Genomic DNA, 27,743 nt, shown 5'->3' with positions numbered 1-27,743 from the left:
AATTTTTGGAATCGGTTCATATGATTGAGAATTATCCTCGAAAAACCATCATACTTACGTGCATTACATCGCGCAAATTATTTAGACAATTTGCCCATAGATGGTGCTGTACACAACTATATTCAGTATCAATAGGTACTTCTGTTCAAAAGTCTTTCGCCTTTATATTTAAACGAGATAATTCTAAGTTTGTTTGTACGGAACCCTAGATGCGCGAGTAAAAGGAACTCGCTCTTGACCGGTTTTTATTTATCATAATTGTAATTTTTAACCAATGTTCACAGTACATTAGTACCAATAAATAAATCTATCTATCTATTCATCGCATACTGTAAATGGTCGTACAATGCGGACAGAGCTCTGTACTATTTACTAGCCGGTACAATTCAATTACTGTCCGCAACTAACCTGACCCACTCCCAACAAAGGCTGTATTCGGATCCAACAATTTAATAACTAGGTACACTAAGTTTGTATCATATCAAGAAACAATGGTATGTTAGAATACAAGTAAAATCATTTTAGGCATTTTTGAAAAATCATCGTATTCTACGTGGTTATCGGGAACGAATATTAATTTAATATTTTTAATGTGAGCGAATTTAAACTTCTGAAGGTTTTTTGTCAATGTATAATATGAGAAACTTCGTAAAAAGGCAAAATTTAAGAAAGTAAATTACAGTCTTTTCGTCTTTTTCCCCATAAGAGGGTTGAAATGAAATTAAAAATTGTATCAGGAATGAAATGTTTTTCGACAGAATATAGATTTATTTTTTCTTTTTAAAGTTAGTTAGTCTCAGGGGTTAAAATGGGATGGGATGGGAGATATTTTACGAATAAGAGAATAAGAGGCATAATATTGTGTATGACTTCTTATCTACTGGACACGTACCCATTCTGAAATTTGGTGTTCCATGGTATTAAGACATCCTTATCTATCTGAACTTATTTTATTTGCCTTCTATTAAATACGATAAATATGCCCATGGCGTTTTTTAATTGTTTTTCCCTGTAAAGAAGTAAACCTTTGTTCAGATTAAATAATGTTTAAGTACCTGTCACATATGCCCGTCTTATTATTAACCACCAAATTCTACATTCCGTCCATGCTAAGTGTGCATCCACGCGAAAGTACGAGCGTGGCATAGCTACTTCACATTCTAATGTTATGCGAACGAAGTAGCGGGAAAAAGCTAGTTTCTGTATATTTTAAATCGCAATGGTGATACAATACGAACAGAAAATGAAATGGTTTTTGTAAGAATATAATTTTGCACTTAATTCTTAAATGATTTTTTACGGTTCCATACCCAAAAGATAAATTATAATCGGAAACTTATTGCTTATAGCTTACTCTGACCTTCGTCTGTCCGTTTGTCAGCTGGCTCTATCTCCGTTATACGAGTAGGTAGATAGTTGACATTTTTTAAGAATGTATTTTTGTAAAAAAAAAAATTAATGACCCTATAAAATTCATTTTTGGTATTTTTAAGAGGTCGTTCAGTTGGCTCTACCTATAGAGACGTTTTAAAGGTAGGTATCTATAGCGGTTACACATACAAACCTCAAATTTATTGACTGTGGTAATAATAATTATATATTAAACAACACATAATACTTAATGACCAATAAAGAACGGGGACTTTTGAAAAAATAAAAATAAAAAGTGTAAAAAATGTTTTCATGGAAATAGCAACATCTGTGAAAGTTTTTATTGTCCACCTATTAGGTTCTTGGACCTGCTGACCGATGGACAAACTGCCAGGCAACGAAAGCTTATATTAATAGGTTTCCATTATTCCCATTTTTTGATGTGATGTACCTACCTACAAAATTTGATTTAAATGCCATCTACCGTGAAATAGCTGAACTAAGTTAAATTTACTCACCCTAGTTTTCGTTCTATGGAATTTTTCCTAGGAAACTTTCTGTTTCTATAAATTTCTCACAGATGACGCTGGCGTATCGCTGGTTTAACTGCACCTGTTTAAATCTGCTATTCGCTAATAGAGAGCGTTACCAGTAGCAATGATAAGTAAATAAATCTCGAACTTCGCATTAGAGCTGTTAAAGTAATATAATTAGTGTGTGTTTAGCAAAGGTGTTTAGTATGTAACAGTATGAACATTTTATTTTGGATGTGTATTGTTCAATGAAAACGATTTAATTATGTATGCCTTGTAAACTTGTAGGATCGGCAACGCGCGTGCTGTGAATGCTGTGGCAGGTCGTGGTATAAAAAAAATACTAGCTGTTTCAATAATTTTCGTAATATTTATAATAAAAAATGAGTATATTTTATTTATTTATTTATTTTATACTCAAATATAAATATCACATACAGATAAGTCCTACACGTGATATATATTACATAAAAAAAAAACTAACCATTAACAGTTAGCAACACAAAAATATTACAATATCTCAATAAATCATAGCTGAAAATTAAATAATTGGCAAAAAACATAGTTCCCGGCTTGTAGTTTCTATCTTACCAAAGCGTGCGGTTGTCTTAATGCGATAAACGCAGCGTTGAACGCATGCGCTTAACGGAATGTAGGTAAAGTAATAATGCACTTAAACGCAGCGGTTACCGCGTAAACAATATATGGTAATTAAATTATCTGATGTAAAACGGGCGTGCGGCAAACGCATCGCGTTAATCGCATAAAACTACCGCGCGCTTTAGTATGCGTTATGTTATCGTCTATGCATTTTACATTATTTACTGCTGTTAATTAAAAATACGATTTTGATTGTTATGTTTATGTGTCGCTTGGTGAGCTTTCTGTATCTCCAAGTGTGGTTTCCTCGCCCGATGGATTATTGTTGTCGTTGCGACTGCGATGAACTGGGTATTCATCCTCGTCATATTCCGTTTTAGATCTGCAAAATATTTATGTTAAACATTTATCCCGCTAACGCTCTGGTTCTCCAGTGAATCTACACCAGGATTTCTTTGGATTACATTATACCTCTTATTGCAATAATTTCGAATTCAGCGTAATATGTTCCCACGCAGGTACCTAAATAGATATTTTAACGTTACCGGTCCCAACGATCTTTTTAATAGTATATCCTAAATGCGTATATGCGCTAAATCGCACATAAATCGATGTTACTTTGTATTTTGTTTAAGGATTTTAAAATGGGTAGAAATGTAATGACACCAAAAATTACTTTGGTACCCTAAATAAAAAATCTCTCTGGCCAAAATAATAAACTCAAACCAAAAAAATTAGGTCTAAAATTACACAAGTGCTAGCTGTTTTAATCACGACTGTATGTCAAATTGTATTCAAACACCAAGTGTAATGAACGATCACCAAACCTTGAAGAGAAAATTAATGCGATATTTTCACCTAAATATACCACTATATTTTCCATAAAATGTATCTAATACTCGGATAACAAAATAAAGTAATGATCCTCACACAAAATTGCTATAAGAAAAGTGGGTTAGGCTAGGTTAGAACTGCGACCCTTACAGAAACGAAATGCTGGTGGATTATTTAATTTAATACGATAACGAGATTGTAAATGATTGCGTGAAATTTATTGACTACTATTGGGTTTTCAATTATTAGTTTTGAGTTATTTACTTTAAGTAATAGGATAGCAAAATGTAAAAAATTGGTATTCATTTTACATTAAAATGGAGTTTTAATTTTGGTGATCATTTACTATTTTTGGGTTAACAGTGATTGGTTTGATGTCATTTACTTTAATAGGATAGCAAAATGTAAAAAAATGGAGTTTTAATTTTGGTGATCATTTAATATTTATGGTGGTAATTTTTTTTTCTTTTTTTGTATATATTCAATTTAAATTTATCTAGTGATCAGTTAAATTACCAGCCTTTAAAAATTACCTGAGTGTAATGTTCCCCCAATCAAATGTTTCCTCTTCTAGCACGCTGGATTCGTCTCTTAACACGGTCGCACAATCGACTCTATAAAATAACGTGAATTATATGTAGTTATCTATGACGTAACTATATCGTACATAGTTGCGTGATATTTGTCTGGTCCTCTCAGGCAACTCAGACTATCAGTTCCGGCACTAGTTGGATAATATTACAAGTGTCATACATCGCTGTCACATGTCTTTAATGTGTAAAGAAACAATTCTTTGAAATGCTATACTTATGAATATATTGAAAAACTACGTAAAACTTACGTAAAGTCTGTTCATATACATTTTAAGTGTGTTGATTTTTACACGTTAAATCATCACTAGGACTATTCGTTCATATTATTTTATTACAATTTACAAACAATTGACTCAGTCCAGTTTTCTTTTAATTAATGCCTTTTTTTTCATTACATTTGGATAAAATTTGTTTGGTTTGAGAGCTCATTGGAATAAATACGCAATTTCCAATTGAGGACAGAAAATAAATAAAGAAAAAAATCGCCGTATAAAAAACCTTATTCCTCATGGATTCCTTATGTATCCCAATGGGACCAACCAGTACGTATATACTTGCAATATTTTTTTAAGGTGGCACTGTTCTTCCCTGCTAGCCGGGACCAAAGTGGCACTTTTCTGTTATAAGACATTATTTTTATTTATTATTTGCGTACTATTTATTTAGCTAATGAATAATATACCCATAAATGATGTAAAAATCAGTATCTGTCACTTGGTAGCCAAATTATTTCCACCTAGGCGTTAACTCTTAAATCCCTCGCTAAGCTCAGGATTCTATTATAGAATCCCTCGCTAATACTCTAGGGATTCTATTAAAGAATCATTCGCTTCATTAAGGATTCCATGTACAGGGTGTACCGTGTCATTAATATTACGTGCCGTTAATATGTCATTTTGCCCCCTTGTGACATGATCTATCTATCTAGGATAGGTAACAAAACATTCTAAAAAGTTGATGATAAAAGTTAATATTAAACGATAATGACCTGTTTAGTCAAAGTTAGGTGTCATAAACTATGAGTGTGTCCTCTTTTAATTAAACGACCAGACAAATAATTGAATGACCAAATGTTAGTTTTGTCTACTAGATGTATAACAAGATGTTATTCTTAGCTCAATTATTGTGTTCTGTTTTATGAGTAAATATACTTAAAAGTGGAAGTTGGCCGGAATCCCTAGCGACTGCATATTTGGGTATACTGGATCTCATTCGTAACTGTTAAGGGGCTAACTGTGATTCATAAAGGGGTCCACTGATTAACAGTCCGCCGGACGGTATCGGCCTGTCAGTTAGAACAAAATGTTGACAGTTCCGAACAACTGACTAGCCGATACCGCCCGACGGACTGTTTTTTTTTTTTTTATACTACGTCGGTGTCAAACAAGCATACGGCCCGCCTGATAGTAAGCAGTCTCCGTAGCCTATGTACGCCTGCAACTCCAGAGGAGTTACATGCGCGTTGCGACCCTAAACCCGGCCCCCCTCGATGAGCTCTGGCAACCTTACTCACCGGCAGGAACACAACACTATAAGTAGGGTCTAGTGTTATTTGGCTGCTGTTTTCTGTAAGGTGGAGGTACTTCCCCAGTTGGGCTCTGCTCTAGATCTGGAATGACATCCACTGGCTGTGCCCTACCACACAAAGCCAGATGACATTCATAATGCCCATACCTCTCTTTTGGACGTAGTTTAAGGACGTACCCGGGTCCATGTTAATCAGTGGGCCCCTTTATGAATCATAGGTATCATACCATAACTTATGATACATTACGACAGTAAACTCATCGTAAGGGTAGTATGAATACATACCCTTCTTCTTTGTAAATAGCACATTGAATAAGTTGTCTGTTATTGTAAACACTGGTATAAAGGAAAGGTCCATTGCAGACTTTTGAGTTATTTTCAACCTTGTATGTAGACATGATGCCAACAACTATGGAAGATTTTCCTCGCCCGACCACTAACGGGCCACCGTGGTCATTCTGAAAGGGTCAAAAGTCACATAATAGCAAAGTTTGTTATATAATAATCACTAGAAAAGTGCTTGTTTAGTTAATATAAATGCCATAAAATCAGTTTTTAATAATAATAATAATAAACCCGCGGGGGCAGCTTGTGGACCCTCGGGGGCAGCTTGTAAACCCGCGGGGGCAGCTTGTGGCGAGCTGACGGTGAGTGGCGACACCGCGGACCCCTATTCCAGAGGGTCCTTTTATTTGGCCCTCGCCTCTTCGCTTGCCTTCACCGGCCGGCCAGAGTGGAGTCGCAAGAGCGGGACCTATGCTCCAGGTTGGAAGTGTAAAATGTCATAACGCCGGCGGCCTGCTGAACGGATTACCGGGATCTGGCTGCCGCAGACTCACCTCTCGACAACCTCACAGCCGCTCCAAAGTGTTGCCCTTTTGTCGCACTGTGCGTGCGGCCGTTGTGGGGCCGACTCAATGAGTTGGCGAGTCACCACCTGTTTAAACAATTCCGAGACTGATTGTCACGGCAGGTGTCCGTTAGTCTCCTCCCATAGCCCATTATCCAGTCCATCCAACTTTCAAATCAATAGCCTTATGACCTTAGATCCCATCGCAGCACAAAAGTGCTGCACTGCAATAGTCTTTGCACCTGGCGGGGACCATCTCCGGATGTATCATGTTGTGCGCTCGGGGATGGTATCCGCCACGTGTATCCCTTGCTTTTAGATTAATTTGTCTTAAAGGGCCTCTGCGCTGTTGGCTTCGGCCCCACGCATGCCTCCCAAAGGTCTGGGACCCCATGGTCCCGAGATATGGTAAGACAGACAAATAATAATAATATACGACTCGGCTCGGCTCGACTTCAGCCTGACATCATTAGATTTATTGAAGCCTGGGAGGCCACTATTAGAATCAGAAATCAAACTGCGCTCTAATATTTATGCTTACGACACTGTTCTAGACCCTGTACTATCTAATGAACCCATGTGTATTGCTGGCGTCGGTCGCTGGTAAGCGCGATGAGCTAACGGATAGGCGAAATGACGAATTGATGTCACGAACTTTCACATGAAGGTTCTAATAATGGCATAGTCGTGCAATACCTATCGTATACGTTCATAATGAAGCCCACTCGGTCCAGCAGATCCATTAGTGACCGTTGTAGTGTTAAGGGCTTGCCTGTCAGATCAGGGCTCCCTTGAAGGCTGAACGAAGGCATAGGGCCAAAGACCCGAGGCCTTCCAGTCCAACAAGACGCGCTTCAATACCAAGCTCTGCTGCCCTGCAGCTCAGCCTTTTTTGCATGGCCCAACCTTCCGTCCAATACATATAGATATTGTCCTTCGGCCTTACTAAATCTTGGCATTAAATCCAATTCCAAGCTTTGCTCTCTCACAGCATGGCCTTTGACCTCGTATGAAAATAAAACAATGGTCAAATATCTCTTTCTGGTCAAGAGTCAAGGCATTCGACATGCCCATGTAAAACATGGCGGCTGTGTTACTAATAAAACATCTTACCGACATTTTTTTGTCTTATCTACCTTTTTTTTTAAACATCTTTAGAGGCGGCTCAAGAAACCAGTTATAGACCAAATAAAAAAGGGTTGGGCATCCTGTATTAAAAATAAAACTATATTCTTTACGCACATACGCTTGATATGCATAAACAGTTACTGTGGATACCTTCTGTCCTACCTAGGGGAACGTAGGAACGCAAAATCGATGGGACCTAAACAAGCGCATCCGGCCTTTAATAAGGTATAAAATACATCTATTCATGAAAGAAATATGCCTTTTCCTGATGCTTTTCATAAAATTGGGACAATCTAAATTGAATATATAGTGACATACAAAATGTAAATTTTATGAATCCTAAAATACTGAATTGAATCCGCATTCGTAAACATCCTCGTCATACCTCGCAAAACCCTCCATATGCCGTCCGCGTGTTCATCCGTCTCGTTTTCTTTCTAGCCTGCTCTCTTTTCTTGACTTCCGCTGCGGAGTTCTGAATGAACTCATCGGGGTTCCCCTCGAACCTCCTGACTCTTGGTCCCACCTCCTCTGAGAACATTAGCTGTCTGCACTCTACGTGATTCTCCTGTGAAAATTAAATAACTAAAAATATATATTAAGAATACTTTCTTATAATTCATAAGAGCTTCAGCATGATAAACGCCCAAGTTGGATTTTTTCCTGTAAGTCATGCTATTGATGCCACCGAGTGAGTAGAGTTAAGATTAAAGGGATAACATGCATAAGAGATGGCCTTCCCTCTGCTTTTCATAAAATAACTATCCCACTGAAAAAGTACAATAGTGGAAAGCGGAGATAAGAGGGGAAAGAGAAGAGAGTGTATAAATGAGAGAGAGTTCGTTTTGTAGTCATACATTACAAGTGTCGCTCATTTTGCCGCCACGGGCCAGCTTTCCGCAGATCATGTATTTGTCAATGATTGAGTGGTAGCGCGCCAGCCAGCGGTGCTTGCAGTTTTCCTTGGTGATTATCATAGTTTCCGCTTCCAGTAACAAGGGAGAGTTAACGCTGGTTCGGGCCAATATGTCTGCAGCCTAAATGAACACGTCAAGATTTTATTGATTCGCATCCTCGACATAGTAGATTGACCATAAAAAGCCTTATTACTGTGAACCAGGGTCTACCAAGCTGATAGTACGATCAAATATAGGAGCCCATTGATTTTTATTTATTATTATTATTATTATTTATTTATTATTATGCACCAAAACATAGCTGGGCTACTAAGTGAATCACACATTAGCGGTACATCTAGAAGAGCTCGCAAATATGTAGAAAGAAATCCATAGATTTTTTATGCATTACTGAGCAGTTTGTACCGGACATAGTCGAAGATCTCATAACACTACCAAATTTCAAACTTGCTGCTAATTTTTCTCGGACAGGATAAGGAAGGAGGAGGAAAGTTTCCAAGGATCGCGACAACTGGAGAAATATAGAGGAGGAGACCCACGAAGCGTTGTAGCGCCATCAGAGATAAGTAATTAGTTAGAACCTTATATGACTATTATTTTCTTTTCATTCTTAGTGTACGTGTATGATTTGCAAAAATGGTAAGCCGAAGATCAGGATTTATAAATTAGCTGAAGAGTGACGATACTTTTCAAAGTTAAGAGGCTGTCAACACCCAATGTCCTTGAAATTGATGTTACTTAAACAGTTTTTTTTTAAAGACTATTTGTTTTAGTCAAGTAAGAAAAATATATGTTCATATTAATTATATTTCAAAGACCGTGGTTGTACTCGATACATGATTGAACGAAATCGGCTCGATAGAAAATAATTGCAAAGATTGGTCTTAAAATCACAATTAAACGGTTCTATGTCTTTATTGTTTTGACTTATGGGTCTGCAATTAAAATCACAATTTCAAAACATTTATATCTAAACCGCTGTTGAGTAAAATATTACACTAATAATCCACTTTTTTTATTTAAATATTTTTCTTATTATTCCCTTGCCCAGGCCCAGTAACATGCGACAGTGCTATCTCATTTACTCCGATACAAATAGACAGTGTGCGCGCTTTAGGTATTGACAGCCTCTTAAGAGGAATGTTACTTAGAATATCTTGATTGTTGGACTAAACAAAATTTTCACCATGATGTGACGATGAGACCGACTGGTTCACAAACATTATTATTTAGATCCGAATAACAAAAAACATAGAGTTCTCGATAGAAAATTAGTTAACGAGAAATATAGTTTCTTCTAGTCCCAAGGTAGTTAGTTAATAATTTCTTGCCTCGAAAGTAATGTAATCGTTAATCTTAAGTATTCTTATGCATTTTGTGATAAAACTCACGTCAGTATATCGATCTTGAGAACCCCATCCCGCGATGAATCCCTTGGTTCCAGGCTCTTCATATTCTTTAGATATGTTGTTGTATTGGATCTTCTGTGGAATGAAGTCGCAGCCTTTCACCCTCTTTGCGAAGGAAATCGGACCCTCAGTCATTACGACCGCTATGTCGTTCACCATCCAACGTATGTTGTTGAAGACATTACCGTCGAATCGGTACGCTGAGGAAATTACATCTTAAATTTCTGAGTTTTTTTACGTTTCCTAACAGTGAAGGTGAGAAGCAGTGAAGAAGAAACATGGAATGAAGCTATCATAAACACTATACTAGAAGGAACCACATATTTGCCTCCTCTTTCAAGGCTCTCGATCAATCAGGCCGCAGGCACCAACGTCACTGGTCTACGATGTGACAGAAACTTAACACTGTTTCAGAGAGACTTTTAAAGCGCTTACACACAGTGTAACTTTTATGAGAACATGCTATAGAATAGGATATTAATCTTGTATCATGTTTTGAGTGTCAAAAATAGCACTATTACACTTTAAACTCCACATATTTAGTGTCATTTACGAGTCTAACGCAATTAAATTTAATTATTTCACCTTTTATCCGACGTTTCAGCCAGGTTGCATTAGCTGTGGTCACGGAAGACAGACCCAGCAAAACGTCAATGGAGATATTGGTAAACAACACTAAACTACCCGGTATTAGTTAGTAGTTCTTGTTAGCTGTTTTTATAATTATTGGGCTACCTAAAATAACCACGAACCGCAAGTGTGAATTTGATTTGCACTCCTTGGCGTAACTGTTAATATGCGTCTAAATTCCCAATATCACCATATCTGTTTATGTGACAAGGGGGGGGGGGGGGGGGGGGGCTGTGACCTTTAATGAGTTTCGACTGTATAACTTACTGTCGAGTAGTTTAAGAACGAATTAAATCGGGTAAGTACTGTAATGAGGAGATAATTAAACTCCGTTACTTACTTCTATGAACACATTTCCAAACCGCTCGTAAGGCACCGTTTTTGATACACGTATTTGTCTGGGACTGTGGCAACCACCTGAGAATGGGTCTTCTGTATTTACGACGTCTTTTGGCTATTGTGATGTGATGATAATAATAATTTTGCAGAAAATAATACATTTACATTGCTTTGCATATCGGCAAAAAGGAATGGATATCAGCTTATTGTGTGTTTTTGTACGTGTGCAGGCGCGCGTGAGTCCTGAGGCGGTTCCGCGAAAAACGAAAATCGAAATTTCTTTATCTGTCTCTCTATCGCTTGACTACGCAAGAGTGATAGAGAGGCAATAACGAAATTACAATGTTCTTTTTATAGCGTTAAGCCCACTGAGTCTACTGATACATATAATATTTGGTTTCATCACAAAGTAGTGATGAAATTCCTCTGTACATGGGAGCATTCACGTACTTGTGCGTCCCGGAGACCACCCAAAAGTACTTGATGTCTTCGATGCACGCTGCGGAGGTGAGGATATAATTTTCATGAATGATAACGCCGCCGCATAGCCAATTATAGTCTACAACGTTGCTGTGGGTAAGTGTGGGCCGCAAGTAAACCTAAAAAACGTTACACTTATCAACTTTAAATTATAGCTTTAAATTGTGGTGCACAATATCAAAATAAAGAACAAAAGGAGTAAAACTGACTAAAGGTATCATTAATCTCTAGAAAAATACATTGTTCTTTGTTTTTTCAAAGAAATAATCTTCAAGGTTTACGGTAGGAAGCTGAGTATTATATAGTGACCTGAAGATAATAAACACCTTTATATTAGCGACCGGTTTTGCATATGTTAAAGAAAACTTTACCTTGAAGATCATAATCAGATTAATACTTTTCTTATCAATTTTTGCCATTTACAATTGGCATGACAGTTTTCAGAAAAAAAAGTATTTTTAAATGTACGTTTATTATTTTATACATCTCACAATTTAAAAAAAAATCTTAAAAAAATACGTTTTTTTCCTAAATTAATTTGAAATACGCGCGTAAACGTTAAGTCAAGTGACTTTGGTTGTTGGTGACGTCACTACACATGAAATAACGAACCGAACTAAAGCGAATTTAAGCGAAAGGATAGATTTGTTTTAAAAATAGAATGTGCCTTACCAATGTGGAAGAGCCTGCCCCTAAAGCTGTGGGTGGGTTGGCGTGAAATACTGTCTCGATCTATTGATCTTACATTCGCTAATTTCGCGGCTAATTTGGTCTTACACTCTTAAGGGAACTGGACTTCACTCGAGATGTTGATGTCGTAGTTAAATTGTAAGATTTTACCAACATAAAACGTTATGCAAAGTCCCGAATGCAAATTGTTAGTGAGCTCAATAGTGTCAACGTAAGCCTGATGAAAATTGTATAACAAATCCATTTAAAATCTAATTTCAATTGCTTATCGTAAAAAATGAAAAATAAAATCGTACTTGGAAAGTAAAATGGTCCAGTGCATAAACGTACGTAACACTTTCTGCACACTTTTAAGAACATCAATGAATGTCTTTCAGAGAATTAGACATGAAATATATTTTTAACTAACCATGTATGGCCTGGTGTCAAAAACTTCATGTCCTTTGATGATTCGCCTGGTATCTCCAAAAAAATCCTTTGTTGTTGCGTTTGCGGCAGAAGTAGTTGAGAGAAGTACACCTGTTGAGAAAACTGGTCTAATTATGGGAAAATATTATAACTTGTTGAATTACTGACCAGAACAAATCTTTGTCGGTATGTATATATATATATACACACATTACGAAGTTGATGTTTATCGATCGTCCTGGTAAAATGAAGAGAACCAACGAGTGCCACGATCTTGAGGTGGCACACAAGTTTGTAAACTTGGGATCCCGAATAAGAAACGATAGCGACTGCAGCCCAGAGGCGGTTAGAAAAACCCTAGTTAGTAGGGACGGTTGTATGGCCAATGGCCAAGCGTTGGGCGGACGAAATAACGTCAGAGACAAAAGCCACATTACAGGCTAGCATACAGTATACTTACACTGGGCTCAAGATAGAGCAGCTAGTAAAACACTGGTGAAGAGTGGCCACAGTCATCACGTCCATGAGCCATGAGGATACGACAAGAAGAAGAAGAAGTTATACATTTTGCTAGGTCTTAATTTATACATATTTACACTACTACAATAGTTATGTAGGTTAATATAACTTACTTACCCGAGTTAGATTTATCAAGTACAAAAAACAATACATATAAACTCAACATTGTCATATAAAATTACTCGTGTAGGTATATAAGTAACTTACATATTCAATATGAAATCAGTTGACTCGAAATCCAATTTTATGCATAACTGAATGTTTGATTGATTGGATATAATCAAAAGAAAGGTAAGAAGAACCTAATTTATATGAGTATGTAATTTGTATTTGTATGAAAATCTTGGATATAAGGGCGGTTTCAGACTAGGGTATTTTTACGCGCATGTACGGTTGTTTAGGCGGTTTTGTATTTATACGCGCGATATATTTCCCCGTTTTTGGTTTACGCGCGCGTTAATTTACTCTGCATTTGGTCTATACGAGCTTACACGCTCATACGCGTACGCTCGTATAAAACCACCCAAAGTACGTGAACAAATCTTAAAGTTTATAGAATATTTTAGTCAATTATATATCAAATCACTAAAGAAAATATTTAACAAAATTATTTTTCACTAGTTTCTCAAAATACATTTTAGCATAAACAAGTTTTGACTAGGGAAAACGCATTTCACTAGTTAAAATTAGTTTTCACGGTGTCCTGCTAAAGCCGAAACATATGTGCAACGACGAGAAAAGCCATTATAAAATATTTAACATCGTATTTACTAAAAAAACCGGACAAGTGCGAGTCGGACTCGCCCACCGAGGGTTCCGTACTTTTTAGTATGTGTTGTTATAGCGGCAACAGAAATACATCATCTGTGAAAATTTCAACTGTCTGGCTTTCACGGTTCATGAGATACAGCCTAGTGACAGACGGACGGACGGACGGACAGCGGAGTCTTAGTAATAGGGTCCCGTTTTACCCTTTGGGTACGGAACCCTAAAAACGGGCTTTTACGGTAACACAGACATGTGGTTTTGAGCCAAAAATTTTAAATTATTTTATTGCTGCTTATCAAAAACACGATTTTAGTTATGTTGTTCTTGTATCGCTCGGCGAGGTTTCTGTAACTCCAACTGTCATGCTCTCGCCTTCTGAGTTGTTGGTGTCATTTCTACTTCGAAGAACTGGTTCTTCTACGTCTTCATATATTGTTCTAGCCCTGCAAAATTACATTTAGGTAAAATTCCTTTCGCAAACGCTCCGGCTCCGCTGCGTGCGTGCGTGCGTGCGTGGTTTTTACCTTTGGACCTTTATTTTATTATACTAAGCACAACACAATGTATAATGTACCTATAATCCGGGTCATTCCTGGCGCAGAGGTTGTCCATCGTGGTTCAACGCGGAAACGCAGCAAGCGTAATGGGCACCTTTGCGCCGGGACCGATGCGGGGTGGGTTGTTCGAATAGTTTTTATGGGTTAGTTTAGGTTAAGTTTAATTTATAACTAATGTATTCGCTACCTATAGTTTTTAAGTATTTTTAATGATTGTAATTTATTTCCTATAATTAAAATTTCGCCAAATTGTAAAACAGTTTGTTAGCGATGCACTACAACTAAACTAAAACAACAATACTGTTTAGGTACTATATATCGACAACATAGCTGTACTCTACAAAAACATAAGTATCTCTTCTCTATCTTTGGAAATGAGGATTTAAAGGTTCAATAATATATGACCTATAAAACTGCATATGTTTGATAATAGTTATTTATTTTTATTTATTAAAAAAATTATTCAGGCAATAAGGCCTTGCGGGCCTATATTACAAATACATTATAGAACATACATATACATTTTATAAAATTAAAACTAAACACTGTTTAGGCGACAAAACGGCGTCGCTCCGTTGAATCGGTTTCTCTTGTTTCGGATGTGGCAATTTGTCTGTTTTATGTATTATCACTATCCTGTTTTTGATTTCTTGCCCGAAATTACCTGTTTTAATAAAAATATTTTATTTATTAAGAGCTGCTAAAGTCGCTCTTCTGCTTGTTTGGTTTTTTTTCGTTACTTTATAATCATCAAATGAAGTTTTATGTACATTCAAGTTGTATGTTAAGGTTGTTTGTGAGATTTTATTGTGAAAGAGTTTTTTTTATAATTGGATAATATTCTATTTTAAAAATAAGTTGATCCACCCACCTAGACATTTCAATTTTATCATTACATTGAAAATGGGTAAGTTATATCTTACTGACTATTCACTCTGTACCCCCCGTCAATCAAAAAAAAAAATATGTATATTTATATACGTTTGTTAAATTTAAAAGAACAATAAAGTACCTGATTGTAATGTTCCCCCAATCAAACGTTTCTTCTTCTAGCACGCTAGATTGGTCTCTTAACACAGTTGAACAATCGTCTCTGTAAGAATATTAAAAATAATATACAGGGTGTCCGGTAATTAATTGTCCAACCTTCTAACCACTGAGAATAATCAAAATTGTTGACATTTTTTAAGAAACATTTTATTGTAAATATCCGGTCTGTTCACCATAAAACTCTAATACGAGTCCATAAATATCAATATTGAGCAAAAAACAGGACAAAAAATCTCTTAATTTGTGGCTAGTAGTCGATCATTAAAGTTTTTTTAACGGTGAATAAAAAATGAGCAGACCTGTGGCCAACTTTCATTAATTTAGTTTACCTAACACTGATTTACATCCTAACTCAAAGACAGTTGTGGTTCCACCCTAATTAGCACATTGAGTAAAAGTTAAAAACTTTGTAACATAATCATGTTTTTTTTTTTTTTTCAATTATATAGGGGCATATTTATATTTCTATATGAAGAACATTCAGGCTTAAAAGCACTATTTACCCTCCAGTACCAAAGTAGGATAGTTTTACCTATACTTTATTAGTCCTTTATAATTTGTAGGCCATATTATAAAATTTAAGCCATATAAACTCAAGTTATCGTTTTAATTATTAAACCTGTTTTAAATGAACCGGACAGATCATTGAATTGCCGATTTATGCCATGCTTACATGTATAGTGCTTTTTAATAATGGTTTTACTAAAAACAGAAAGTGAGCCGGCTAATAGCCTATTCGTCAGAATGGGTTTAAGAGTAATTCCTGGATTAAAACAATCCTACGATAATTGTACAGCAGCCGTAGTCGTAACGGAAGGCCTACCGCGAACCACGTTCAACGTGATGCCTCTCCGTCGCACTTAAAAATTCTTACGCAAGTAGGGCAGGGAGACAACACGTCGAACGTGGTTCGCCCTCTGTTCTGATACATTTGTGTGAAACGACTGATGACGTTCGCAAGCGCTGCTATATGCTACTAATTTTATAGTTATGGGTACTCGTAATATAAATACCCACCCTTCTCCTTTATAGATGGCACAATGAATGAGCTGTCTGTTATTGTAAACACTGGTGTAAAGGAAAGGCCCGTAGCAGTATTTAGAGTCATTTTCAACCCTGTACGTAGACATGATACCAATTACTATGGATGTTGATCCATGCCCGACCACTAATGGACCACCGTGGTCATTCTGTAAAGGTCAAAAATTTTACTTTGAATTGAAAATTGGTACTGTCGTTCGATAAACGTGGATCAACTTTTTCTTGTTGTTATTCTGTCCCGTTAGCTAGGGGATAATAGTTGCTAGTTTTGTATTGTTCAATTGTTGTTTAACGATTTACTTATGGAAGAGGATTATAATACATAACTACTAAAATGCATGTGCTTATAATATAATGCCATAGATCAGAGTTTAAAAAGTGATCAAGTGACAAGTAAAAGTTAATTCACCCAAATATGTATAGTTTTAAAGGTTACACGGATAGACACTAAAATTATTTCAAATATACATTGTTTATTTTCTTTAATTAAGGTGAAACTATCTAGTCTCTTTAACGTGTAATCTTTAATACTAGGTAAGTATTTGTATGTAATATGGTATGTTAATGAGTATGTCAATATTGTTTAAAAACGATTAAACTGCACAATAGAAGGTTGACCAGTAAGTTGAATACCCGAAAGTAGGGTAAGTCTCTTCTTCTCTCGGGTCTCTTCTTTCATATTAATACGTCCACAAGAGAGGTATGGGCATTGTGAATGTCATCTCGCTTTCTGTAGTAGGGCACAGCACAGCGGATGTCATTCTAGATCTAGAGCAGAGCCGAACTGGGGAAGTACCTCCACCTTACAGAAAACCGCAGCCAAATAACACTAGACCCTACTCATAGTGTTGTGTCCCTGCCGGTGAGTAAGGTTGCCAGAGCTCAACGAGGGATGGGAGGGGGTTAGGGTCGGCAACGCGCATCTAACTCCTCTGGAGTTGCAGGCGTACACAGGCTACGGATACTGCTTACCATCAGGCGGGCCGTATGCTTGTTTGCCATCGACGTAATATATTAATTATTATACCTACATATGTATATGGGATCATTTTGAGGAGGGATATATTAAAAACTTATCCTGTCTTACTGCTTACGAGTAGACATGTTTTCTTTCGAAGCTAAGTATGATATTTATGATTTTAAATTATGTTTCCACAGTGCGCATTTTTCAAGACCTAATCGGGTACAAATTTATTGTTGAACATAAAATGGTGTAGTATTTTATTTTATTATAATAATAAATTGACAATCGGGGAAAAATTATATTACATAGTGGCACTCCACTAAAGGCATATATTCAAGCCATCCGTCATTGCAGTATCTCAGCTTATGGTTCGTGACATTCCCTCTGTAAATCTTTGTACTCTTGTAATAAATCCTCGCCCTACCTCACAAAATCCTCCGTATATTTTCCGCGCGTTCATTCGTCTCGTCTTTTTCCTAGTCTTCTCCCTCTTCTTGACTTCCGTTGCGGAGTGTAGAAGAAGTTTGTCGGGATTCCCCTCGAACCTTCTCACTCGAGGTCCGTCCTCCTCTGAGAACACTAGCTGTCTGCACTCTACATGATTATCCTGTGCAAATTAAATAATGAGAAATGTCCAGCATGATATTAAATAAATAATTGATAGGTAATAAGTTTGAGCATCATAAACACCGATAATGTATTTTTTATTGATAATGTATTTTTGCTTTCGATTCCTAGTGATAATATGAAAAGGAGAGGAAACAGTCACAAAAAAATTAATAAGATAAGCTCAATAAAGCTTGTGTTGTGGGTATAAGAAACTACTTAAAACATCGAAATAACCATGACTCAGGAATAAATATCTGTGCTTATCACACAAATAAATGCCTTTGTCGGGATTCGAACCCAGGACCATCGACTTCATATAATAGTCATATAACTATCTCTCTGCCTTTCATAGTATCCCATAGGATGCATAGGATGAGCAAAAGAGTGGGGAGACGAGAAATCTACTGAGAAGAGACAAGAGGAGGGTCGAGAGTCGAGACATAAGGGAGAGATTTAAATTCACGATCATACAGCACATGTTTCGCTCATTCTGCCGCCACGGGCCAGCTTTCCGCAGATCATGTATTTGTCGATGATTGAGTGGTAGCGCGCCAGCCAGCGGTGCTTGCAACTTTCCTTGGTGATTACGATGGTCTCCGCTTCCAGCAGCAGGGGGGAGTTAACGCTGGTTCGGCTTAATAAATCTGCAGCCTGAATGAACATTTCAAGATCTCATTGATTTTGTAAACTGACAATTGTATACATTCATTGTACTTTTGTCATCTTTTTTTAATTATATTTTACCTCTGACACTTTGAGACTTTTACGTTTCTAAAGAATTTTAGTATTTGTTGTTTGTATTTTTTTTAATCATAGTTTTTTTGTGTATTTTGATATTTAGAGACTGTATACATCTCTAATAAAGTATCTATTTAATATTTCATTGATTCCATACATGTAATTGTATTTTGTTATTTTTATTGCTTGTGAATTTTAAAGTGCCCCTGTGGCCTATTTGCTGAATAAATGTTTGATCTGAGACCAGTCAGAGCAATTTTATTTAACGTTTTAAAGTTATAACAGCAGTATGGTGCCAGCTTTCATAATTATGCGAAAAGCTAAAAAAAATGCACGAATATTAAAATGCGCTACACAGTTATGAATAGACGCGCGAAGTTATATTAAGGTATTTTTAGTGATTTTGTTTTCGTTTTTGTCAATAATTCTCAGGTCCAAACCGTCCAAATAAGTCATGTATAAAGCGTTTTCTATCAACAATTACCATAGTGGCTAGGCCTCGATTTAACACAAAATTCAAAGCATAGTATTCACCATCTTACAAGGGACAGAGTTTGTAAAAGTCTATATCATAGTCTAGATATCCCCTACCTCACAAAATCCTCCTATCCTCCTATCCTATCTTATTTGTCATAAGATTACCTATAGGTCGTTTGTGCATTCTGTATTAGGCTTAGAATAAATTTTAGAATAAATTTCATTGGGTGAGACTTGACTCACGGCCTCTAAATCGAATATCGATATACGACCCACCAAGACCTTATCCATAGCTAGTAAATTTTCCCACCATATGGGTCTAGGGGACCCTAGCGACATTTACCGTAAGAACATTAAACTTCTTAGATGGTTACCGGAGTTCCAAGTCGTATTATTACAGTAACGATGCCCATACTACATTAATTTTTAAAAAGCAGATGCGTCTGTGAACTAGGCATGTTATGTTGGGTGAGTTCGATAGACTGAGATAGAAATTCAGAATTCCTTCTATTTTTGATGGTGAGAAGCAAACGATGTAACAAGTTGCTAAGAGATCTTTTCCGGGGTTTTGCACATCGCTGAATCTAAAAATCCCTATTAGCACTTCGACATATTACTCCTTGTGCCTGAAATCCAAGATGGCGGCTAAATGAGTAAAAAGTTGAAATGGCTGAGAATGTGTTATTTTTTAAATATTTCTGGTGAAGTCTTTGTTCGTTTTAATTAATTAAGAGGACATCCCAAGTAATAAATAAAAGGTTTTACAGAAATTCATTTAGTCGTTTTTAATTTACGGCAATGCAAAATCAACTCCTAAACTTGATTTTTTTTCAATGTTTAAAAAAAAAATGCTTGACCAGTGAGTGCAGATATGGTAACATGTTATATATTTGTTATCTACTCAAGACGCACTTTCATTTGATACCCTACATGGTATGCTTATATAATTTTTTTTTTGGCGGCCATCTTGAATTTGAGGAAACTATTGATAATTCGAAGTGCTAATAGCAATTTTCGGATTCAGCGATTGCCAAAACCCTGAAATAACTCGCTTATCAACTTGTTACATCATTTGCTTCTCACAACCACAATTTTGAATTTCTATCCCAGTCTACGAGTCTCAACCAAGGCAGTAATTTGTCTACTTTTATTCTTAACTTATTAGCATCATTCGCAAACGTTTCTGCTTATAAAAAATATATGTAAATAACACTCACGTCAGTGAATTTGTCAATAGAACCCCATCCGGCGATGAATCCCTTGGTTCCGGGTTTTTCATAGTCTATAGATATATTATTGTATGTGATCTTCTGTGGAATGAAATCGCAGCCTTTTACTCGTCTAGTGAAGGAAATTGGGCTTTCGGTCATGACAACTGCTATGTCGTTCACCATCCAACGTATGTTGTTAAACACGTTTCCATCGAATCGATATGCTGGGGAAATAGGACATACATAAAAAAAAAACCTTTATTCATGCAAATATAACGAAGACTATATTTTTACATAGCAAAATTTTATATATTACGAAAATTATATTCAAATATTAATGTCAAGCGTTCTTAAAGTAAAGAAGGTTATTAACTAGAGCATAAACCTAGCTTTTGCCGATAACGAGCATATTACCTAAGTTTATCGTCATATCGTTTTGGGTAAACATATCTACTAGAATTATTATAATACAGAATGATATAGGAATCATATCAGTTAGCTATCATCCGTGCGTTCATTTTGTTCAGGGTTACAACAGATAACACCGTTACGTTGCGTATAAATAGCCATACATTTTTGACGTGCCCTTCCGCCGCAAATTATATACAGACAAGGCATCTTCAGTTGGTTAATGCTCTAAGTAACGAATAGGAGATTGGTCTTCAATGAAATTTAATTATGCTTTTGTTGTTCGATTAATCGGGAGTGCTGTGATAAGGAGATAATATAACTGTGTTACTCACTTCTATGAACACATTTCCAAACGGCTCGTAAGGCGCCGTTTTGTATACACTGATTTGTCTGTGACTCTGGTAACCACCTGATAACCAAGGATTATAAAGTAACGGTCAAGATTGCGTATATACAAGAAGGCTTAGAGCCGGTTTCACAATATCCAACTAAAGTATTGGATAGCTTATTGACAAATAAATGAACAGTCAGATAAAACTTCCTGCAAAACTTAGCAGTTTATCTACGTCATGCCAACGATGACTTTATTCGTCAGATAAGTGGCAAGTAGCTTACTTTGGATTTTACTTTGACAATGTTAAGCATCTTTTAGGAAGTTTTCTACTCTTGGTTAGGGTTAGGACTTACTAAGATATGAAGCTCAGGTTCAGGAGTTTGCGATACGTCTTTTTTGAAAGTAACAATTGATGAAGATCTTAGACTATTATAAGTGCTAACTCAGAGCTAGTTCTAGATAGGAGTTTGATATCGATATATCTATAAGATGTCATGTTGTTGAATATCCTCTAGTTATTTATACAGAGGCTCGAAGTCAAGTCTGACATCGAAATTATATTTTGCTACATTACTTTAATATTCATGCCCCAAGTTAACATACGTACGTATGAGTTATCATTTATCATATTATAATATTTTTAACGTGTTAAAGTTAAATTGATCAGATATCTAATTCTGGATAACAGGATGGATTTTGTCTTTCGTCTTTGGCAGGTAATTGACTTATATTTAAAAATGTATTGCACAAAAAAGTAAAAAGTATAAAAGGCGGACTCAATGCCTTAAGGCATTCTCTATTAGTCAACCACTGGGTCAAACAGAAATTTGCTAAGGAGGGTGCAGTGTGATAATAAAATTTTCCAAATAGGCACTTAAGTATAATATCAACGCCAATATATAAACTAATAATCTATATAATACCCATAAAACACACACAAATAAACATTATAAATAAATGTAATAACAGTATTAATAAATAATTAATTAAATAGTTAATTATTCTCAAGAACAAAGCCTGCACCTAACAAACGTCTCTTTTTGACCGTGTTGTTGACTGGCAGAGAATGCCTTAAGGCATTAAGTCCACCTCCAAGTACTTAATATTTGATGTGCAATAAAGTATAAATAAATATAATACTTATATAAGTATACAATGTGTAAATCCAATACAGGATCAAACGAGACATAGAAATTATCCATGTAATCATGAATTAAGACTTTTTTTTAAGTCTCACTTAATATTGGCCCGTAATTATTTTTAGAGTACATATGGTGCTACTTTATAGCACTAGTGCGAAAATTAGCATATTACGTTACTGTGTCGAACATTTAAAGGGCCATATGTACTATAAAACGTTGTACGATACATGTGCGAATAGGTAATTCGCAACTCGTGTCGATTTAAAACACTCCCTTCGGTCGTGTTTTAATTTATCGCCTCTCGTTTCTAATTTCCTATTTTTCGCAGTTATATCGTAATGTACTATTAGAGTACATGTGGTGCTACTTTACCATCCTAGTGCGGTAACTAGTACTATACGTGAGTATGTTGAAAATTTAAAGGGCCATGTGTAAACGTTGTACAAAACACGTACGAAAAGGTAATTTCCTACTTTTTGCACTTCTATCTTAAAGTAATATTTTAAATTGTACTGAGCTATAACGTACTGTTATTAATATTACGAGACATAACATGACAGTACCTGGGCGACCGAGCTTAGCTCGGTTATAACTATTTATTGTAATATGGTGGTTTATAGGTGATAATCTTAACTACATTTTTTTACTAAATTAAACTTGTCTAAAACAATAAAAATTAAAAAAATATATATACTTGAACATATAAAAAAAAAGTTTGTCACCGGGCGAGATTCGAACCCGTAACACTCGTTTAGCAGTCCGCGTCTTAACCTGCTGGACCAGACGGACAGTGGCTGGCAACACGAAATTAGCGATCATATTCTGCGTCGAAAGAAAAACGCATGAAAACTCGAAAACACGCGTTTTCCCAAACATAAGACTAATCTAGATCGATTGTATGCCCCCAAAAACCCCCATATACCAAATTTCAGCGAATCGTTAATCTAAAATCGTTAGAGCCGTTTTCGAGATCACAGAAATACAAGAATTGCTCGTTTAAACTTTAAAGGTATAAGATAACATTTCAAGATACAAGCTTTGATAATTATCAACAAGCGTCGTCAGTTACTATAAAAAAATCGTATCTCGTAACTTGTCTGTTGCTTTTCATTGCGGGCATTTACTTTGTATGGTTAATTTCTTCATTGTATTTCTAAGCAAAAGTTATATCAATATACTTCTTAGATCCTATGCTAATCAGTGTTTAAAAGTTTGTCCATATTAAATTTATACACTATATACATACTTTTGCGTGTAATGCGAGCAATCAAGTCACGTACTTGTGCGTTCCGGAGACGACGTAAAAGTACTTGACATCTTCGATGCACGCCGCGGAGGTGAGTACATAACTTTCATGAACGATAACGCCGCCACATAGCCAATTATGGTCTACCACGTTGCTATGGGTTTTCGTTGGCCGCAAGTACACCTAAGGAACGTAAGAGCTTTCACATTGCCCGACCCGATATCGGATGAATGCATCAAATAATATACAAGATCTCAAACTTGGAAGTCTTATCATGTACTTTTAAATAATTAAATTATCTATTAATCGTTGTCCTTTTCATATGTTTTGTGGATGTTTCCCATCTTATGTCATCAGAATAAAGCCCGTCACAGACAGAGCGATAATATACCAACCAAAAGATATCTCATAGCAGAAAGATATCTTACGATATATATTACGTACCATTTGACAGAGTCCACACGCGAAGCTATAATATATTTTTTGGTATCTTACGATTTCTTGCTATGAGATATCTTTTGGTATATTATTGCTCCGTCTGTGACAGGCTTAATTAGAAAATGTTACAGTTCAGTACATCATTAAGTGATTATCTTATCTTACCATGTATGGTCTGGTATCAAATATCTCATGTCCATTCATGATTCGCCTTGTGTCCCCAATAAATTCTTCCCCTTGCTCAGTTGTTGCGTTTGCGGCGGATTCTGGTGGGGGAAGTTTGCCTGTTAGGACATAGATATTTGTTGTACAATGGGGCAAGTTGTTGTTTAACCGCTAATATTGATATCCGAGCAAGCGAAAGATTCCAAAATCAAAAAGTGTAATCTTGAGCGTTGCGAGGGTTTCAAGGCTGGCACTATGGTTAAACAAATTTAGCCACCTAGTGAAACACAATTTTTTTCACCACGCTAACGCGAGGAAAAAACTAACTGTAATCAAATTCAAATGAACGTCATGGAATATTTATCATTCAAAATCAATTCTACCTGCCAATTTGAGGAAAATACTCAAAAATTGCATCAAATTACTTTGCCAGTTCTGTGTATAAAATGAAACATTCTCATCAGTTTTTGAACAGTCAAGCGAGCCTTTACGAGCTGGTGTGGTGGTAAAAATAATTTAATTATGGTTATATTATAGGATATAGATTAGTCGAGCTTCATATTATAGGGTAGTCGGTGGGCAAAGTCACGCCTGCGGAGCCGGAGGTCCTGGATTTGAATCCTAGTAAGCGGATTTATTTTTATGACACATATGTAGATATTTGTTTCTTAGTTATTTATTCGCAGGGAACAGATTGGGGGGCTTTTTGTTAGTTTTAAGTTAGTTTTGATTTAATTGTAATTTATTATATAAGTCAAACTTTAGATATAAAGACATTATTATTTATTAAGGGAAATGTATATTATATTATGAATTGAGTCTTACTTTATGCAAATGTAGGTAATCACAACTTAAATATAATTATAAATATAACATCTGGAATCCGTAAATAATTAATCATTTCGAATCACAATTAATCCCACGTAATTGTATCACTCATGTAGTCGTGTGTGGTATAATAAGCTTTAGAAATAAGTTTTCGCTTTACATAATTGTTAGTAATAGACTAATTAGTGTTTAAAATTAATTGTTATTTATATAATTTCGACATTTTGTTCCTTAGTGTGCTATTAATATGCGCGAACTCCCGTGGCCTTCAACCGTTTGCGGAAATGGTTTAGCGAATATGACAATAAAAAACATCATGTCTTGCGTATCAAAGTCTATCGCAATAAAAGCCGATTCATTGTGACTTTTATGATCTAAAATTACAAGTATTTCGTTTGAAAACAGGTACGAAATTACGACATAAAAGAATAAAAAATATATGAGTCGTATATTATTGTTCGTTGCAAGAAGAAGTGGACAAATTTTCATCTAAGTACTTTTCTAGACAGATTAATTTATAACACAATTTAGCAATAACGATAATAAAATGTGAATAAAAGTACAATAGAAACTTAAACTAATTAAAAACTAAAAATCTATATCTAAAGAGGGCCCCTGGGGCATAGTGCCAAAGATACTGGCAGCATTTCCTCGCTGAATCGCAACGCTTATTCGTTGAGAGAGGAAGCTGCCAGCTCTTTTGTCCCCTGTAACGTCAACCAGCCGTTTGGCCAAATCATTAAAAATGCTCTGAGCTCCCGGGCCCCACGGACCGAGGGTCTCGACACCGAAAGGAGCAAAGTTATAATTGGCGTCGAGACCCCTGTATTTCCTCCTTTTGAGGGTCTCGGCAGCCTCGGCAGCCGCACCCGCTTTCTTTGTAGTACTGTGAAGGTGAGACGGTGCCAGTGTGTCCACGCAGGTCGCGTCCCACACCAACACTCGTCCCATCCTCCACGGTATCAGTGACATACCATCAGGTCTCTTGCCATCTCTGGCTATACCGGCTGGCTCAAGTATCGCAGGCACGTTGACGGTGACAAGAGACCTGCGGATAATGTCGTTGAGCGCGGCGTGACGTGACAATCGCCCCGCGCTTCGCTGGCAAGACAGACCATGACGCCCCCGCTCGTCCACGTCACTCCCACAGTGGCATTTATGTGGTGCACAGATTGATACCCCCAGGCGCAGCCCAACTGCAACACGGAGGGTGTTTCCATCTAGATGAGTGCCAGTATTGGGAGAGGGATATGCGTTGAGCCAGTGGCCAGCCTCCCTACAACCAACTGCTATCAAACGAGCTCGTTCAGCTCCTTCACTGTTATCTAGACATGTGGTATATGTTATTTTCGATAAAGCATCGTCCCAGCTCCTCTGTGATTTTGGATTATATGGAGGGTCATGTCCCGGGCAGGCAGACAGCCAGGCATTTCTAGCATCGTCCAGGTCTGAGATCTCAAAGTTTGTGGGTAAAGCCCTTAGGATTTTTCCTATGAGATCAGCAGAGCTGTGAACAGATGATAGAAATGCCGGCAGTGATACGCTAGAAATTCTGCGTAACCCCAATCCGCCATACCGAACGGGTAGAGACGCTTGTACCCATGATTGATCGGAGAGCTTTAAATTAAGAATGCGCTCTATGTTAATCTTGACTAAGGAATCTACAGGCAGCAACAAATTTGGTTGTTTCCAAAATGGGCTGCAGCGAAGCATATACGTTAACTTTGGAACAAAAAGGCAAAACTTAAGAATAACGAGGGCCGAATGGGGGCTGATTTCTAAAAGACGATCGCCGTAATTTTGAAATTTGGAAACGGTGTTGCTGATAAAAGTAGAAAAATAACTCTCAAAAATTGGAGTCCCCAGAAGGCTAAGGGAGTCTCTCGTAACAGTGGTTACGTTAGGCGTTATAGTATTAAATTTCCTAGTTACGTCCGAGTGATTTAGTGTAGAATTGTGAATGAATAGTTCACATTTATTACAATTCAGATCTAGGCCTATAGACTCGAACTTAGACTTAAGGATGGAAAGATCTGATAGAACTGTTTCCAAGTTGCCTCCTAAGGTGCCATCGTCCAAGTACCAGACGTTGAAATCAGAAGATAAGTTTTGAATGATAGGGTTGATTGCTAAACAAAAGATAGCCGGCCCTAAGGGATCACCCTGCTGGCATCCAACTTCTGATGAGATTTCATGACTGTGGTACATTAATTTTGAAGGATCAGCGTAACAATGAAGGAGGTAATTATAAAGCTCTGGAATGTTATTCCTGATTTCAGCCAGCAGGGTGTCTCTATTCACAGAGTTAAATGCATTTTTGATGTCAATCTTTAATACAACTTGGCATTGATCGTTGCTGAGGAATGTGCGAAGCGCATGAACAGCAGCCTCGCAACCACCTTTTGTTCCACAACCTAATTGGACTGGTTCAAACTTATGTTGTAATTTTGTAACTATGTGCCGGACAGAAACTTTGGACGCCAAACGCCTAAAAGTCGTTCCAACTGCGATCGGTCTTACACCACCGTCTTTTTTTGTTAAAGCAATTAGATTAGCTCCGTAGAGAATAGGGACGATGTCTGTATGCACACGGCCACTCAACATAAGATTTGTCATACTGGTTAAAGATATAATGAGTTTTCTGCCAGCATCACCAACACCATGTGCTGTGAGATCTTTAAGGTGTTGAGGGGTAATCCCATCGAGACCTCCCGCCGACCCGGTTTTGAAACTGAAAATTGCGTCTACAATTTCCTTATCTTCCACTTGGAGGCATTCTTCAATCGCAGTTGGGGGATCCAGGAAAAACGGGGCAGCAGGGGCTGAGGGATGCTTTGAGTGCAAGGCTGAGAGGGTTTCGGCAGTATCCGGTGATAGGACGTCACTGGAAAACAAGATACGAGCAGCGCCTTTCAAATCTCCGTCTGCGATCTTAC

At 36.8% G+C, this 27,743-nt stretch overlaps 3 protein-coding genes across 4 annotated transcripts in view; all 3 read right to left on the bottom strand.

The window, feature by feature from the left end:
• Window positions 1-827: 827 nt before the first annotated feature.
• Window positions 828-13,751, bottom strand: LOC133519213 (trypsin Blo t 3-like). Of its 2 annotated transcripts, none has more exons than XM_061853203.1 (10): window positions 12,946-13,751; window positions 12,311-12,420; window positions 11,182-11,330; window positions 10,733-10,809; window positions 9,745-9,962; window positions 8,294-8,473; window positions 7,822-8,004; window positions 5,744-5,916; window positions 3,872-3,952; window positions 828-2,886 (listed from the first exon to the last, which is right to left on the bottom strand). In XM_061853203.1, exons 1-10 carry the CDS (start codon window positions 12,998-13,000, stop codon window positions 2,766-2,768), a joined length of 1,347 nt encoding a protein of 448 aa, XP_061709187.1. In that variant the 5' UTR covers window positions 13,001-13,751; the 3' UTR covers window positions 828-2,765. The 2 variants fall into 2 exon arrangements, with proteins under 2 accessions (XP_061709187.1, XP_061709188.1); XM_061853204.1 differs by having other exon boundaries at window positions 2,747-2,886; window positions 5,842-5,916.
• A 101-nt stretch (window positions 13,752-13,852) lies between these two features.
• LOC133519214 (uncharacterized) lies at window positions 13,853-25,223 on the bottom strand. The gene is made up of 9 exons (XM_061853205.1): window positions 23,980-25,223; window positions 23,411-23,559; window positions 20,987-21,063; window positions 20,250-20,467; window positions 18,289-18,468; window positions 17,633-17,815; window positions 16,221-16,393; window positions 15,166-15,246; window positions 13,853-14,039 (listed from the first exon to the last, which is right to left on the bottom strand). Exons 1-9 carry the CDS (start codon window positions 24,016-24,018, stop codon window positions 13,910-13,912), a joined length of 1,230 nt encoding a protein of 409 aa, XP_061709189.1. The 5' UTR covers window positions 24,019-25,223; the 3' UTR covers window positions 13,853-13,909.
• Window positions 24,536-27,743, bottom strand: part of LOC133518603 (uncharacterized) — an 18,262-nt gene continuing 15,054 nt past the window's right edge. Inside the window, exons 2-3 of the mRNA XM_061852266.1 lie at window positions 25,629-27,691; window positions 24,536-24,600 (exon numbers count right to left, since the gene is read on the bottom strand). Coding sequence (XP_061708250.1) covers window positions 24,536-24,600; window positions 25,629-27,691 — 2,128 coding nt within the window. The remainder of the gene's footprint in view (window positions 24,601-25,628; window positions 27,692-27,743) is intronic.

Source organism: Cydia pomonella, chromosome 6, assembly GCF_033807575.1.
Source record: "Cydia pomonella isolate Wapato2018A chromosome 6, ilCydPomo1, whole genome shotgun sequence".
Lineage (NCBI taxonomy): Eukaryota > Metazoa > Arthropoda > Insecta > Lepidoptera > Tortricidae > Cydia > Cydia pomonella.
This window is presented reverse-complemented; position numbering and strand designations above follow the sequence as displayed.

What these genes read in the sequence shown, in the direction of transcription:
- LOC133519213 (XM_061853203.1), bottom strand. Translation starts at nt 13,000, where the DNA reads ATGACAATGTTGAGTTTATATGTATTGTTTTTTGTACTTGATAAATCT. An exon ending in ACTTGATAAATCTAACTCGG is followed by an intron (nt 12,421 to 12,945) that starts GTAAGTAAGTTA and finishes TTTTCTCAACAG; the next exon opens with GTGTACTTCTCTCAACTACT. An exon ending in TTGGAAATGTGTTCATAGAA is followed by an intron (nt 9,963 to 10,732) that starts GTAAGTAACGGA and finishes TAATTTCCTCAG; the next exon opens with CGTACCGATTCGACGGTAAT.
- LOC133519214 (XM_061853205.1), bottom strand. Translation starts at nt 24,018, where the DNA reads ATGAATGGACATGAGATATTTGATACCAGACCATACATG. An exon ending in GTCGTCTCCGGAACGCACAA is followed by an intron (nt 21,064 to 23,410) that starts GTACGTGACTTG and finishes CTTGGTTATCAG; the next exon opens with GTGGTTACCAGAGTCACAGA. An exon ending in GAATGAGCGAAACATGTGCT is followed by an intron (nt 17,816 to 18,288) that starts GTATGATCGTGA and finishes TAATTTGCACAG; the next exon opens with GATAATCATGTAGAGTGCAG.